At 39.9% G+C, this 18,023-nt stretch overlaps 1 protein-coding gene across 1 annotated transcript in view; it reads right to left on the bottom strand.

Annotated features, from left to right (window-relative positions):
- Positions 1 to 15,473: 15,473 nt before the first annotated feature.
- Positions 15,474 to 18,023, bottom strand: part of papss1 (3'-phosphoadenosine 5'-phosphosulfate synthase 1) — a 14,803-nt gene continuing 12,253 nt past the window's right edge. Inside the window, exon 12 of the mRNA XM_031863339.1 lies at positions 15,474 to 16,624. Coding sequence (XP_031719199.1) covers positions 16,486 to 16,624 — 139 coding nt within the window. The 3' untranslated portion in view covers positions 15,474 to 16,485. The remainder of the gene's footprint in view (positions 16,625 to 18,023) is intronic.

Below are 18,023 nucleotides of genomic sequence, written 5' to 3'. Positions count from 1 at the left end.
TTTTCCCCGACTATGAGAAATATTTTGTTCACAGCACATAAGGCGAAACCTCACATTTTATAAAAACATATTTTTTTCTTAATTTAACACAAAACACATGATACCTGGATGTGCTTTGTGACCAACCGTACTGTATGCTCATTGTGTTGCTCTCATTTTCAGTTTGCTGCTGCCTTTAATTGAACCAGATTCAAGGATATTAATCAATTTCCTGCATTTCTCCATTTTACTACTGTATCTTATTTCGTTCACTGCTTTTCTGTGTTTTAATGACTGTTTTTAATGTTTCAATGAATGTTCTTAATTGTTTTTAACCTCTTGGTCCCGACAGTTAAATCTCCTTTACTTTTGCCTTATGTTTTGATGCTTTTAATGGTTTTATGTGAAGCACTTTGAATTGCCTTGTTGTTGAAATGTGCTATAGAAATAGACTTGCCTTGCCTTGCCTCATGCATGACTCAGTTTAAGATGTCACGAACATTATCTGTTACAGTCAAACCCCCTTATTACCCAAGAAACAATATCATGAGGCTTCTACTGAATTTATAAGGTTCAATCTGAGACAAGACTGAACACTGCTTTGGTCAGAAATGGGCCAGATAATTGGCCAAGTAGAAGTATAGTGACAACAGAAGCTTTTTGAATGGGTGGTTACTGTCGTTAACAAACAGGGTTCCTGGGAAAAAATCCCAAACTTTGAACGATTCTTTAAAATCTGTTTACACTCTGTATGATATTACTGCTTATGTGTAATAACAGTACATGCACACCAGCAGACAGGGTGTTCATGTACTGGAGGTCCTTATCCCCAGGCTAATGCAGGATGATATTATAATGTTGAGGTTCAGGCCGTGTCACAACTGATGACTAAAAGAGCAAACTAAGCCTCAGGCAAAAAACTCCAACCCAACAGAGCTGGATAAATGCTTATATGGGGTGTAAAGACAATTGGGCTGGGCCTTAACTTCACCTTGATGTACAGCTTAATTCATTTGAAGGCAGTTCATAACAACAGAGGTTTTTTCAGAAACCACAGAGAATATGGTAAAAATAGAGCAGTTTAAAGTGAGGATCAGTTTCATCCAAGCAGTTTAATTTGTTTGCATGAACTGAGAAGTGAAAGTTTTTTAAACACGTACATTGAAAAGAAAATAAGTTGAATGAAATCTTAAGTAAAGAAGTGAAGATGTAAAAATGAAACACCAAAGTATGGTTTACATTATTTACTACCTTGTGATTTGCAAGTGCCTTCATCATTTCAAGTGTTTATTGTGAAAAAACATGTTATTTCTCTACATTATTCTTTAAGCAGCCTTTCGGTGACTGTATTTCATATTTAGCCCCAGTTTTAAAGCTGCACTAATCACTTGCCCTTTTTGTATTTCAACAATGGGTCAAATGATAATGTGTAAAATTAAAACCCACAGAGAATTATCACCTGACTACGTAGTCTCCCTCATCTAAATGTCTTTCAGTTCATTGTTTTGGCTTTCCGGCCAACAACTGTTTTGATTCGTTCTTACTGCTAAACAGCATTGCATTTGGCAAATGTTTACAGCGAAAAGCTCTGGTAAACCCACTGCACACTACCTGCCACGCATTAAATGGTAAACAAACAATGTTAGTCAGTAGATGGTGAAGACAGTGCAGCATTTCAGCAGCTCAAGAGCTATACAGTATATTTCCCTCAGGAGTTGGGAGATCAAAACAGAGCTAAAAGGAGAGTGAATATTTGTTTTACTTTCAGGAGAAAGCTGGAAAACCTGACTCTAAATGTGTGGTATGTTGAGCCTTATGTTATCTGCTGGATGTGTAAATAGGCAACTGTTTGCAAGCATGTTTGCCATGTCAATTAAATAAGAATTAATAACAATTGTTTGTTTTTTAATCAAAATCACCAAATTGAGGCTTATTGGATTTCTATCCACGTGTTAAGATATTTATCTTTTATTTCATTTGTTTGTGAGGGACCTTGTACAACATTAAACAGCCTAGATGTTACCGTTGGTATACTTTACCATTTAGCTTGAAGCTTATTTTCATCAGCAGTCACTTGGCAGGTGATTTTAGTGTTATTATAATTTGAGTGAGTTAAACAGAGACAAAAATCAAATCTAATTGGAGTAATAATAGGTTGTGATCTGCTGGCGTAGATGCAATGCTTTTCTGGTAACACAATTTGAAGTTAAAAAAACTGCTCCGAGCATTGAAATGACAACATGATTTTCCTCTTCGGTACTCATGTGGCAGCATTGATCTGTGTGAATCATGTTGAATGGAAATGTTCATGTTGAACAGCAGTGTTCACTTGCAGAAGACAGTGAACAAAACATCTTGAGGTGGATCATTACACCTTGGCATCTGAACATACCACATCATAAAGTAATGACCTCCCTCGGGATACACATTTGATACTGTTGGTGGGTGCATGTTTCCCTCACTGTTTGCCAATGCGAAATGTTGAGGAAATCAGCCGAGCCCAAGTGTTGCACAATTTACTGCAAAGCACACTGGGAAGTATTCACTCCATTAGCAGTCTTTTGATTTTGAAGCACTGCTTATCGTCTGGGTTTAGAGTTCCTGTACACTTCATTAGATACTGCAATAGTGCAAAAAAACATTTTATCTCAAAGTAATGCACATGGAATTTGGTTTCAAATTCCTGGAACAAAACATTCCTTAGATGATCATTCTATTATTTTGGCTTAAATCCCAGGAACAATGGTTGAATCCGAGACATGCTTTTGACATTAGATCAACGTCAGCTTGTGGCTTTGTAGTAACTGAATGAGAAATGTGGGGTAAAGTATGTTCAGTGTTGAGCATGAAGCAGCCACCATTCAGCTCTGGGTCATGTACATCTACCTTTTATCATATAAAGGGCTGATGATGATGATGATGATGATGATGATGATGATGATGATGATTAAAGGGGATGTTGAAAGAGCAGGTCGATAGGCAGTGATAAGTGCAAAATGGTGCCTTTCTTAACAAAAGGATTAGTGAAAAAGATTAATAAAATGTAACCCAGGAAATTGAACAAAGCTTAATTAAGCCTCGCTGCTTCTTCACTGAATGGCATTTTATCTTCTCAGCCTCGTCTGATTGGAACCTGCCACCTGCCCGGCTGATTAAAGGGTGAGCTAAACAGAGAGCAAGCACCAAGACCAAGAACTAAACATTAATATAAGATCTCTGAGTTACTGCTGACATCACCATTTATCTATGGTCATCTTAACAGTGTCCAGTCACCTCCCTGCTTAGAGGACATAATGATGCAAAGCTGTTTCCACTATCCCTGATTGAGCAGCAGCTTTATCTCTAACAGGCTGAACAAGAATCAGAAAACACACACAATAGGGTAACAAATCAAAATCATATGAAACAACATTCATGCTAATTAAAGAAGCTTGAGTTATCTTCATGACCTAAATGACGATTTATCAAATAAACTGAAACATTGTACATAAATTAATGGGAACCTGGTGAGAGGGGCAAAAGCAACTTTTTCACACTGAGGTTGTCATTGCAACAAGTTGACACAACAATCTCAGCTCAAGGTCCATTTTGAAGCTTTTAAAACAAAACTAAAATGCATTCAAATGACTTTGTAATCTTTAGGCAATAAAGTTATCTGGAGAAACAACGTTTCCTTCAAAACGTAATTGACAATGCAGATTTGTTGGATTTGTTGACACACTCTTTTAATCAACAGCTCCTAAAAGTTGTTAAATGCATTAATAGCCAAACCCAGAGTTATTTTCCTTCCTCTATATGAATGAGCTCGGGCCGAGCGGCTAGCAATGTTCAGCTCCAGTATATCAGATTTTCTAACAGAAAACTGGAGCACTCTGATGATCAGCTCTCTCACAACCTCTTTGCCTGGAAAAAAAACAAACGTGTCCTAACACCACAGGAAGTTATATCTCACATCATAAAGGTTTTATGGTTATAAATAGAGAATTTGGGGAATTTCTGTCACCATATTTTTGGATAACCACACTGAGGTTCCACTGTGGCCTGGTGTTTAATTCCCAGAGACAGAGGTTCATGATATTCCAGGAAGTTACAGTGAAGTCTAACAGGAATTGTAATTAAAAAATTGTATCGTGGTATGCACGCAGCACTCGGAATTCAAACATGTTTGTTTCCTGTTGAGGCGAGGTTACAAAAGACACCATTTTTGTTGTGTAAAGAAGATGAAAGGGCATGGTGCAAGTGGGGGGTTAAATGTGTGGCCCCTGTACTATTCAGGGACCGAAATGAGTCACTGAGCCTGTTGTTAGTCCTGATTGCTGCTGTTTTCCAGTCCATAATGAACAATTCCCCGTAGTCACGTCTCAGGTTCTGCTCATTTATTTATTTGTGCGTAGAGACGTAAGGATAAAAGGAGAGAGAAGGTGGAGGAGAAGGCAGAAAGAGATCTGGTTCAATTACAGAACACCCTGTTTCGTTAGCATATCCGGACTTAAGTGATCCGCTGCTAAGTGGCTGCAAACTGCAAGCTGTGAAGTGCGTTGTGGATGAAAAACATAAAGGCTGCATTTAATCAGACTGTTTATCCTCCCACACTGTAGGCCTCTGTGTCGGTGCTTGTGTACGCACTGGCTTCTCCTATTCCACGCATTGTTTCCAGAGGGAATGATAAGACCTGGAGTAATTACTGCAATTTATGATCAAAGCTAGAACAATGTCCAAGACAAATACAATCGTGGCATCGGATAGCAGTACATCTGATGATAGGGGGGAACTTGAGATTGCCTGAGTGAGCCGTGCCAGCTAGAGGCTGAAACCACACCACACTTGATTTGCAGGAAAAAGTGTCTGGAAGTCAATCACAGGAACACATTATGTCTTCACGTATGAGTCGTTCTCATGAACTCAGACTGAACTTCAACATATGATTAATGATTCACAGAATATGATCGGGGTCAGCATCATATGGATGCTGGATTATACAAACCGGCTGCCATATAGTGTTGAGAAAATGTAAGCACTGTACTGATAGGACAATTTTTTTAGGTGTGTACCTGTTTTCTTATTTAAACTCTGAAAAACATTTACTTACCATAGTTTTTCCATCACTTGTCTTTATAAATATTGGATAACTTACCTTCGCATAGAATGTGACAAAGTATTTTATATTTTAGGCCCATTTTTCAAGTCAACAGTATTGAGATGATAATGAAACAAGAGGGAAGGGAACGTGTTAGTGATTTTTCTGACTTGCTTTAGGCCAAAACAAAACAGAGGGCAAAGGAAAAGCTCATATTTGGCTCCCATAGAAGGCGTTAAAGTCAAAAGACAAGTCAAAATGTCTTCTATTGAGGACCAGCAGTATGTGGTTCTGTCTTACTGATCCTCTTGAGCAATCAGCTGGCACAGCTGGTATCAGTCAGCTGATTAACTGATATTCACACCTGCACTACCTTCTCCTGGTAATAATTTTAAAGTTCAAATAAACAAAGTAGGCTCTGCCATTGTTCAAAGTAATTTATACATTTTGCTTTTAAATTATTCTTCAATGCATTTTTAATTAGGCCTTTTGCAAGTTTTATAATTGTATGCTTTATAGTGGGGCAGATAGTAGAATAATCGTGCAAATTATGATACAAGCATGAAATTTGGTGGAGTTGTTTTCCAGAGGTACCTGGTCAAATCTGCCCTGATTGGCCATTCAAAATCCAAGATGGCGGCTATTTTTCAAGATGGCCGCCAATTGGGCCTCCCAAAATTTGTTTTTTTCATAAAACTGTTTGCATTTCCCCGATTTTAATGATCTTGATGTCTATTCCTATGTTTTTAGGTACTTTGGAGCTAAATATGCTACTTATTTTAGCCTTTTGTCTACAAATTTTCTAAATTTTGCAAAATTTTGATGATTTAATGAAACACAACTTCTAAGTTATTGATATTTTTAGCAGTAACCACTGATACATGGGGTGTATGGGTGTGGTGGTAGAAGTAGTACCTTTGTTTCAGCAGCCAGCCACATCCCTTGGATAGACTACTGGCACTGGTCTTTATCACTGGCCCAACTCTCATCTATGGCTCCAAGAATTGCCAATGTACCGTAGCAGCAATGGCCACACCCCGGTAAACCGCGTTGGCTCGCGGGCTAAACTAGATGAGGGTAGCACACAGAAGGTCTGTGTGTGATGGAGGACATCTTCTCATTATGGAAGTGGTCAAATAGATATACTAAAAGGATAAAGACAAATTACAATTCCTCTAATCAACACTTCCAGTAGTTTGTGATCAAGAAACCAAGTATTTCTTAGCAGAGTGATTGTTGGGCACTACCAAGGCACCTTGGTGACATCACTGCTGTAAAACTCAGCATGGGGTTTGGTATCAGCTAAGTTGGAATTTCATACCAGCTTCTATTACAACTTAGTATCCTAAATGCTGCCTAACCAACCCCTAGATCAGTTAGGCAGCCGCACCTGAATTGACAGGATGTGCCATCGCGGCACAGCCGAGTAAAGGATAACAGGGGTTATAGTTATCTGGATGGTGTACAGATCGCATGGGACTTATGACACCAGATGAACGATCGGACTAAGTGTAGGGCAAATGCATGAACTTAGTTGCATCCCATGCAGGAAAGTGCCCACTATACATTGCAGAGTGGTAAAAGGATCAACCCTCGACCCTGAATGTCAGACTTGCCATGGATGCAATCTCTACTACTAAGTCACGGACCACCAGCTGGAGCAAGTGTTGCCTATGTCAGCAGGACAGGAAGGAAGACCCCCCGGGCCAATCCTACCAAAAGAGGAGATGGTGGCTATGTGAATTTGGCAAGGAATATTCCCCAGTTTCACTCACTCAATGCACTGCCCATCAAATTTGACCCTACAAGACTTGATAATGGTTGTGGCATAGAGGACTCTTTGAGACAAAACAGAGCACAAAATCATGAGAGCTGCAGGCTGTTGTTGAACAACACAAAGTTAGACAGAGCCAAGAAAAGATCCACCCCAGCATCAAGTAGTGATGATGGTGCTAGAAGCAAGATTCCACGGAAGGTTCAAGAGACATGTCCACAAACGTTTGAGTGTTTTCTATGTGAGTACAAAGAAAGGCGAGTTAAGAGAAGCAATGACAATGAAAGTGCAAGAACACTCCTTGCCATCCTTAGCAGTGGAGCTAATCCACCTTTTTTCAGACTTGCTGATCTGATCAAACTCTACAAGCAGAGAGTGGAGCAGCTTGGTGTTGAATTGCCAGATGTTCATACTACTCGACTGAAAGACCAGCTGCTTTTGCATATCCCTCAGCTGCAAGCTCATCATAAAGGACAAGACATCCTGCTGGCTTTTGAGAAAGATGTTGGCTCCATCCTTGTGCAAGCATCCAAGTATGGTGACGCAATTCATCTGGCAAAAGCTGCTGCAATGATCAGACAGGACATGCTTCATCACAAGTCCAATTTCAGCAGCACATGTCACAATGTAGACCTGGAACAAGCTGTGCCACCATCTCTTCTCCAGTTACTATGCATGATAGAACATGGTGCAGACATCAAGTCCCAACTCAAACATGGAGCATCAAAGTCAGACCTTGCTATATCACAGCTCCTGCAGTTCAACTGTTTTTCAAAGTATAAAGAAGAAGCAGAAGTGCACAGGCATTCCAAGGACCGTGAGACATCTTTTGTCATCTATGTTGGCATGTCTGTGTTTGCAAAAACCAGAAAGAGGAAGCTCATTGACATGCTTTATGAGAATGGCCTGAGAATCTCATATGACAGAGTCTTAGAGATCTCAGCTCAGTTAGGAGAACCAGTTGTTGCACAGTATGTTGAAGATGGAGTTGTCTGTCGACCAGTCTTGAGAAAGAACTTATTCACAACTGCAGCAGTGGACAACATCGACCACAATCCATCTGCAACCACTGCTCAAACATCCTTCCATGGTACAAGTATATCCATTTTCCGACACCCAAGCACTGAAAACGCTGGTGAAGAACGTGAAGTGCCCAAAGTGAAGTCAGATGTGAAGGTGAAGAAATTTCCGGAGTTACCAGAAGCATTCACCAATGTCCTTCCAGCTTACATTACAAAGAATCCCAACCCTCCTCCAGCAGCATACAATTCCCTCCCAGTGTGTAAGATTTAGCGGCATCTTGCGGTGTGGTTGCAAATTGCAACCAAATTAATACCCTTTCCGAGACTGAGGTATCGGAGCTGCCGAGTACAAATTTGGTGATGTCGTAGTATCTATAGGGACCTTTGCCTCGCCTACTTCAGGAGCAACAGAGTTCAGACGGCAGCTGCAGTTACCATGGTTTTGCACTCTTACTTTTACCGTTCCACAAGCTTGTCGGAGAGCTATGGTGGCCCTCAGGTAAAGGTAAAACACAAAAGGCCGTGCGGTGCAAGGCAAACTTTGTGAGGAGGACCCGCTCCTTATGGAGATATGAAGGTCTCATTCTTAGGTACTCTGAGGTATCTTCTATTTAAGTAAAGGATCTGTGTACTTCTTCCACCACTGATTAAGAGCACCACAGTTCTGGCCATTTATTCTATTTACTTTAACATCTTTTTGGATCCATTTTGTTTGTTTGCATTTCCTTTAACAATGAAGATGCTCCTTTAGCAGCTCATTTTATTCAACCACAAGCTCAATTATTACATTAGTTTGGAAACGTTTCAGTTCACGCTGCTGCAGAAGTTAAAGTAGTCATATCTCCCTGCATCCTTTGGGAAAACGTGCTCTAATTTACATAACCAGATGCTGCCATGCGTTAGTCCCTTCAGTTATAGTGAAGTACAGCTGAACAACATTGTGCATTGTGACTCATCTGCTCAGCAGATCATTCTCGTCTTACTTGTTTTCAAAAGGACAAACAACTGCACTCCCACGTGTATCTGTTGCCTCCCAAAATAGGGTAGCTATTTTAAGTTTGCCGTCGCCCACATGAATTGGAAAAAATAATTATCTCAACTGTATAATTAAACTTTCTTTTTTGTGTGGACACTATTTGCCTATGTGCTATGTGAAGGGACTGTTTTGATGCACCAGAAGAAACTGTAAAGCAAAAGTTCACCCAAACATGGTGAAACAATGTCAGGCACAACTTCACTGTAACCTGAATATTTAAACACATAGCAGGGTGGCCTTCACAGCCACAACTGTGTCCTGTTTTAATATGTGATGTGAAGAGTTTTAAAGGGACATAAAATGTCCATTCGATTTTTTTCAGCTGCATGAGCTTCTATTGCCAAGTGTCAAACACTGGATCATCTCGTTTATCGGCCAAAACTAAAAAAAACTAACATCTAAATGGACATGCACTTGTATAGCACCTTTCTAGTCTTCCAATGGCAGAGGCTTCCTTACACATCAGGAGCAACTTATGGCCAAGTGTCTTGCTCATCACCTTCAAAGCGGACTGGAGGAGCCCGGGGTCGTACCACCAATCGACAATGAATGAAGACGACACGCTCTATCTGTGAGCCACAGCCACCCCTTTATAGTGGTCATATGTATCAGCAAGACTTCAGGGAGATCTCTGACTGTAAAAATCCCTTGTTATCTATATGATAAGTAGAATGATCATGAGAATAATGTTTCGTCACCTCTGTCTTAAACAGGTTTCTACAAAAAAACTCACGATACTACGTTGAATATGCTTTTATTTGATCTTTTGAGATGAAACCTCTTAGAATTGTAATGTTAAATGTGCTTTCCACTTCCACTCAGTGTTGCTCACAGTGTAATTAGTTGTTATTGAAAAATCTACTCTTCATACACACTGAATGAGGCATTTTGTTGTTCAGATTAATGTGACTTTCTAATGCTGAGATGGTCATTAACTAATGATAGTGTGATTCACAGCAACATTTTTCCCTCTTTGTTCAATGTGTCTGTGGCGGTTTCCCAAATTTCATTTACTTTGAGACATTACAGGCTCACCGCATTTCTCACACGGCACCATCTCCTTCCTTCTTGCACTGGTTTCACAGATCTGTCAAACCTCCAGCTTGGCTCTGCTACCTCCAAACCCTGGCGGTGGTCAGGGTTACACTCTGGCAGCATGTGAGGACTTTGCAGTCTCAAATACAGAAATGCTCTGCATACAGTGTGATCAGCTGAGTGGGGTGTTTTATGCCTCCTTCTTCCATTTGATTGCACCCGTTGACACACATTTTGTAGAACATCAGGTGGAAAAATAAGAGACTGTAATAAACTGATCCATTATATTCCAAATAGGATTTGGCATGAATAACTAAAAAAGAAGGACCATGTTGAATATATCCAAAAATCAACCAAAAATGGAAAGTTACTCCAATATTCAATCCAATGTTTGTTAAATATTAAACACTATCTCAAAGATAGAAACCAGAGTAACGGAGATGACAGTCTGTGAAGTCTTGTGAATACATAGTTGTATCTGCTATTCATCAACCTAAGATCCACCTTAAACAAACGTTAAGTAAATTGAAGTAGCTACATTGTGCTGATAATGCCTCTCTTTCACTCTGCAGAAATATTTCACATGTACAACTTGTTCTGACTCCTCTGGCACCAAGTTTCATGGTAACAAACAACAACATTTCAGAATCAGCTTTACTCATGCCCTGTCAAGCTCTTTGTAACTTATATCTGTTGACATTGTACATATACGTATATCTATCCTCTCTGCTGGTGAAAGGTACAGATATACTGTTTCCTCTTTCTCAGCAGATGCATCCCATAGGTGGAACCCTCATTGAGGATGCTACAGTATGAGCTTACAGCCTACCTTCTGTGACTGAGAGAGTATCTGTTGTATAAGAGCCTGGAATTGTTCTTTTCTAGAGTCCTCCAAGGTAATGAAACAGATGCTTTCCTTTGATGTGCCAACAACATTTGCTGCATGATCTCTCTCCGTCTGTATGATCTCTTTATGTTGAACCTCTGCGCTCCTGAGCTAATGTTCCCGAGGCTGTCTAACCATAGCCTTATTCTGAAATGATGCGTTGACAAGAAAATCATAAAGCAGAATGATTTATCAGGCTCTGGTAATCTTGTAGTAATGAGTGTCTCATGAAGTCTATATCAAAGGCAAATGTGATTAAGAAGTACAATATGGTGGCATGACTGATGATTTGTGGCTATTATCTGGCTATGTACTGTGCACACACATCAAAGGACTTATACTTACGTGCACTCTGGGCTGTCCGACGATTAAAACATGAGTCAATGATAATATCAGATTATAAAAATTGAATTCTGACATCTTGAACCCAAGGGCAGTTGCTCACATCGCAACAAAAAACAGAGAATGACAAGTAGCAACATATTCCTCCAGCATGCACACATAACAGCAAGAAACTCAGATAAAATGTCACGCTAACCATTTTTACCAAAACAAAACTTAATGCCAACACCAACCAACTAAATTAGCACACAGCAAAAACACAATAAGGCGCGCATATTGCTGCTAGCGATTTTTTGCCTCTTCAAGCTACCCACACAAACGATACAGCGCGAAATGAAAGCCGAGATTCCAAAAGTATACAGTGCCTTGCATAAGTATTCACTCCCCTTGGATGTTTTCCCCTTTTGTTGCTTTTATACATGAAATCATGGTCAGTATAATTTGGCTTTTTTGTCAAGAATTTGCAAAAAAAGCTTCTTTCATGTCAAAGTGAAAACTGATTTTTACAAACTAATGTCAATTAATTAAAAATATATAAGGTAAAGTAAATGATTGCATAAGTATTCACCCCCTTTAAAGTGACTGACCTAATTCAACAGAAGTCCAGCTAGTTGATGCCAGCAGTGTCACAAGTAGTGAAATGGAGATCACCTGAGTGCAGTTGATGTGTGTCAAGTGATTGTAGTATAAACACACCTGTGTCTGGGAGGTCCAGTCTCTGGTTCATCAGTATTCCTGCTACAATTGCAACATGAAGACAAAATAACACTCCAAGCAACTCAGAGAAAAGATCATTGAAAAGTACAAGTCAGGAGATGGCTACAAAAATATTTCCAACTCACTGGACATCCCACAGAGTTCAGTTCAGTCCATCATTAAGAATTGGAAGGAGTATGGCACTTGTTTAAATCTCCTAGATCTGGCCGTCCTCACAAACTGAGTGACCGGGCAAGAAGAGGACTGATGAGGGAGGCCACCAAGACACCTACGACCACTCTGAAGGAGTTCAAAGCTTCAGTGGCTCAGATGGGAGAGACTGTACATACAGCAACTGTTGCCCGGGTTCTTCACCAGTCGAAGCTGTAAGGGATAGTGGCAAAGAGAAAGACACTGTAGAAAGAATCCGCCCAAAGGCATGTGGGAGTCTCCAAGCTCAACTGGAAGAAGGTTCTTTGGTCTGATGAGACAAAAATTGAGCATTTTGGCCATCAGACTAGACGCTATATTTAGTGAACACAAAACACTGCACATCACCACAAACGCACCATGTCCACCGTGAAGCATGGTGGTGGCAGCATCATGCTCTGGGGATGCTTCTCAGCAGCAGGCCCTGGAAGGCTTGTAAAGGTATAGGGGAACATGAATACAGAAAGATATCGCCAAATCCTGGAGGATAATCTGACTCAGTCTGCAAGAGAACTACGACTTGGGAGAAGATTTATTCTCCAGCAAGACAACGACCCCAAACATATAGCAAAAGCCCCACAGAATGGTTCAAAGACCACAAGGTGAATGTTCTGGAGTGGCCAAGTCAAAGCCCAGACCTCAATCCAATCCAGAATTTGTGGCTGGACTTCAGAAGAGCTGTTCACGCCCGATCCCTGAGTAACCTGACAGAGCTTGAGCTGTTTTGAAGAAGAATAGAGAAAAATCTTAGTGTCCAGATGTGCCAGCCTGAGTGAGACATATCCACACACACACACACTCAGTGCTGTGATTGCAGCCAAAGGTGCATTTACTAAATACTGACCTGAAGGGGGTGAATACTTGTGCAATCTTTACTTTACCTCATATATTTTTAATTAATTGACATTATTTTGTAAAAATCTGTTTTCACTTTGATATTAAAGAGGTTTTTTTTTGCAAATTCTTGTCAAAAAAGCCAAATTATATTGACCATGATTTCATGTAGAAAAGCAACAAAAGGATGAAACATCCAAGGGGGGTGAATACTTATGCAAGGCACTGTAAGTCGTATCACTCTACGACCAAAACTCACTGAACCAGCAGTCAAAAGAGAGAAAAAATAAACTTCACTTCATGCAGCCTCAATTATAAATCATGTCTTAGCTTTTCTGTTTTGTGATAAAAAAAAGTTGTGTTCGAGGGAACATCAACGCTGCTAATGGCTACTACATTGTCTCTGGATCATTTCATTAGAGTCGATTCCAGCCGCGTCTATTCATTTGCATGAAGGAGAATTTGCACTCTACCTTCTTCCAGCAAGGAGCAGCCTATCCTCAGCCTTGCATGTGAAAACACAGTCTATGTCTCCTCCTGGTGGAAGAATTGTAGTACTGCACTCATTCTCCACATAGCCCAATGGGTTATGGTTTGAGTGGAGTTAAAAAAAAAAAAAAAAAAAAAGCAGTTGTATTTAGATAGAATTAATACCTATAGTGACATATTAATTAAACTAAATGAGTTTACTGTTCACTGAGAACATTTCAAATGGCACAGATGGAACCCAAATGTACTCAAACTACCAATTTGGAGATTCCACCTTTACATCCCTTGACTACTATTGGTGTAGGATTCGTTCGCCAGATAGGAAGAAAAATAATCATATATTTTTGGTTGATGTATTTTTACTATACTTCATTTTAATCTATCCAATCTAACATACAGTGGCTGCATTTCTTCTTTTAGAGGAGCAGTGTATTTCAACAGTGCAGCATGTCAACCTCCTAAAAACCCGTCTACATTTTTATTGGAGCTCAATATGTGAGATAACTCTTCCCACTGCCATCATAAAGGTCCAGATCCTCACACAAAATCATTACTGCTGATGAGCGCTGCCCCTGCCCCGCACGCACGCACGCACCTCAGAGCCATCTCTCAGGGAGACAACTTTCCTTGAATTTTAACCATGTCCTTATCCATTGTATTGCATTTTGCAAAGTAAAGCCTGTTTTTATCATGACTGGCATTGAGTGAAACTCAAACCAGATGGAAGGAAATTGGAGATAAAAGCAGCTGGAGTCCATGTAAGAGCTGAACCTTTTGGTGGTATATATATACTGTATATAGAGACATATTTTCTTAGAAAACTTATTTTTAATGAATCTCTTAAATGGCAACACTGTTTTATAAATTCCATAATTGACAGAGCCAATATTCTGAGTTAGTAATATATATATATATATATATATATATATATATATATATATATATATACACAGTATGTATGTATATATATATGTAAATTAGAAACATATTAGTACACCAGCAAACTAAAGTCTGGCATGAAGCTCATCCTTTAAAAAAATCTAAGACAAAAATATTCTACGGCTTCATTACCTGTGATGAATGTTGTTGATGACCGTCTGAAATGAGAGGGTGCAGGTGAGTGAAGGCATACGTTGTGTAAACAGTAGTCGGAACACTACAACTCCTTCTGGCACCTTCAAGCTTTTTGCTCTGGCAGGGTGCCACGCTGTAACAACACCCTCAGACAGATGAAAGGTTTCAAAGCAAGATCCAATTATGAGGCGAACAAGGTGAAAAAGGAGCCAGAAGTTAAAAAAAATCCACAGAGCATGAAACAAGTAAGATAACATCAACATAGTAACAGACATCTGCATTACCCAGAGAGCATCTGATCTCCTACAGACGGTTTCAAGAACAAAAATCACGAGGCAACCTCTGCAAACTCATTTGATCATTTTTCTGTGTTAAAAAAACACAGCTCCTCTTTTGAAGTTGTACTGAGGACGCAGCTTGATTACCATTTGAGATTGAAGAAGATCTGGTGAAAGGTAGAGGGGGAAAAAAAACATGCTGCTAGCAGGTCTACTCATTACATCTTGGAGTTGGATTAGATGAAGTATCCAGGGCATTTCTGACACAGACACTCTTCTCGGTCTGAATGTTCCACTTTCGCTGCACCGCTGCATCTGGGAGCCAGCTGCAGCTCTTTGTATACAGTGTGCGAGTGTGTCTGAGTCTGATTGGGGTCACTAGAGGGTCTGTCTCAGTCAATATGCAGCTGATTGACCAACTGGGAGGTCACAAAAGTTCCAACTGGCAGGGTCTACGAAATTGTAGAAGGTAAAGTATGAAGAGCGAGCGCTGCTGACGTGGATGTCAAAAACAAGTTTGTCATTAAGACACGAGGAGATTTGGAGCAGCTAACAGTTGACGACATCTCATCAATGAAAGTTGGTCTCCAAAATACATGAAATCAAGTGCTGACATTTAGAATAGAGTCAAATTGTTTGTGATTATGTTATGAATTTAAAACTCTGGTGTGCTGCAACAGAAAAAAAACATGCACTGTGTGTAAAAAAAAAAAAAAAAAAAACCCAAAAGATTACAGAAAGTAAAAGTAAACAAATTGTTTATTGGACAAGGACAATTAACAAATCTGATCCCTTAATGTAACCATCAACAATCTGACTATACAGCCCTTACACTTGAAATGAATTACCACATGGAAAATGTTAGCAACCCATGAGAGAGGAAAGAAAATGATGAAAATGTAACAAAACATAAAGTCTGTCGAGAGACGAGTTAAAACTACATGCACAGCACCGTTAAAAAGAGAAGACAAGGACATGTTCGGACAGAATAAATAGACTACATACAAATGTTTAAAATGTTTCAGAGACGTTTACGAAGATTCCCGTTGCATATAATCTAAATGTTTTGCAGCTCATTTCTTCAACTACTGGACCGTATCAGTCAGTGTAACAAAGACAAGTGAGACAAGAAGCAGAGGTGTGTGTGTGTGTGTGTCCTAATTCAAACAAGACATCATGTGAATTCACTTTCCGAGGACCAAGGCACTCGACTGATACATCAAATACTTGTGTACACCAAATTTTGAGCAATTACCACTGCCACTTGCAAACATAAAGTACAAAGTAACGTTTTTGGGGTTTCAATAGTGAGCTTTAAGTGAACTCCAGCAGGGTGCAGTAACTTTATAAATTCAAACATTCATCCAGGCCTCTTCAAATACTGGTCAACAGTACTTTCCATACAGGTCATCATCAGTCTTGATCCTTAATCTTTACAGTTGACAGAATATACAGTTATGAAGTTAGTGAGAAACACAAACGTTGATTTTAAAAGAACTGCTTCTGTTTGTTATAATACTTCTACTATAATTCCCAATCAAAGTGAGTTCAGTTAAATAAAAGTACATCGAGTTAAAACACAAATGTTATAAGACTAAACACAACTGAGACCAGTTTCCTGTTCAGTTGAGCGTGAAAGTGACACGGACAGAAGCCAGAGCGTGATTTTTGTTGACAGTAGATGAGTGGTCCCCTCATTGATCCTGTTAAACCTCACTGTCTTCAAATGTTTGTTTTACGTGAGACTCGGCCTCTAAGCCTTCTCCAGTGACTTATAGTATTCCTTCAGCACAGACCAAGCCTTCGGCGCCATGAAGCCGTCGGGAGGATTCTCTCCCTCGCGAGCCATCATCCGCATACGTGTGCCCGAGATGAAATCATAATCTTGATGGCTGCAATTTTTTAAAAAAGGAGACAGAGAGAAAAAGAGGTTTGAGAAACAAGACATATTTCAATCAATGAAAAGATGCTTATCAACAAGAATAACTGCTTGCGATGAGGCGTAGGAGCAGTTCGCATTTCATTTATTTATGCAAACAATCCAAGATGCCCCGAGTCGATGCCAAGATACTAAAATGTGAGATGTCACATTGGAGAGAGATACTGTGCCGTTCCATTAAGCACTGCAATGATGTTTGTAACGTGAAGCAGTGGCGCTGACTCAACATTTATGAGTTCTTCAACAAAGTGTGTTGGAGTAGATGTAGAATTGAAATGCATGTGTTTAATGGCTCTTTACTGCTCAGTGCTGAATCCTTTTTTGTGTCTACCACTACCAGCTGCTCCACAAACATCTGCAGCAACTATCAATTTGACTTTGAAGAAACAGATAAGAGGAGAGCTTTTGGTGTCACCTACACCCACCGGTGCTGGAGGAGGAGGAGGATGGAAGTCATTTTGGAGATAAATGTAGTAATATTTTAGCCCATTTTAGTCTATTTAAGCTTTTCCATTTTCCATCCACTTGAGTGACAGGAATAGAAATATTTATGTTTTTTTCTTCGTTCTAAAATCAATTTCCTAATTCACCCAAACTTACTATTCCATGAATATGTGGAACACTAACTGCTAGTTAAACAAACCTATATCCTCACTTTGAGGTATCACACTAGTGTGAATCCTCCCCATACTGTGAGTGACAGTGAGATTGTAGATTTCAAACATTGTGATGGTGAGTCCATCCTCCCTCTATGACAGAAGGCTTCTTGTTGCACGTTCGGATGTAAAAAGATGTTCACAGCTTTGAGCAGAGGACTGGCACAGTCACATCTTCCCGAACCTCGTCAATGAATTGCTGTCAGGAATAATCAAGACAGTTTCAGACATCTTGTTAGCAGACATTTACACTTATCTCCCCCTGAGCAGACATTCAGAGAGGGTCCTGTTAAGAAGTCACATTTCTAATTGCTATCACATGACGGAGCGCATCGCGCTGCTCTTAAACAATGAGAAGCTGTGGAGACGACGCGCTTCACATGGCGTGAGGTAAAAGAGCTCCAGGCAAATTCTTCCGAGTGCATTTTTATAGTGTCAAATTAGAAACAGCTTGCTTTCATCCGAGCCTCTTGGGAGGAAGACTGCGGGGTTTAGCTGGTGATTGGGACGAGCATCCATATTCCTCCTGAAAACTTGGCACGGCGCTTTCTGCCTGCATGAGAGAATGGAGCGCCATAAATCTAACTGCGTGATGACGACAGACTGTGGATATCCAGTAACCTCTCGCTCTCTTGCTTTTTAGCCTTCAGATGATAGCAAACCATTGGATCAATGAGATCCTAAAAACAAATATAT

The sequence above is a fragment of the Anarrhichthys ocellatus genome, unplaced genomic scaffold, assembly GCF_004355925.1.
Source record: "Anarrhichthys ocellatus isolate YVR2014 unplaced genomic scaffold, GSC_Weel_1.0 scaffold28, whole genome shotgun sequence".
Classification (NCBI taxonomy): domain Eukaryota; kingdom Metazoa; phylum Chordata; class Actinopteri; order Perciformes; family Anarhichadidae; genus Anarrhichthys; species Anarrhichthys ocellatus.
Note: the sequence above shows the minus strand (reverse complement) of the source record. Positions and strands in the feature narration are given on the sequence as shown.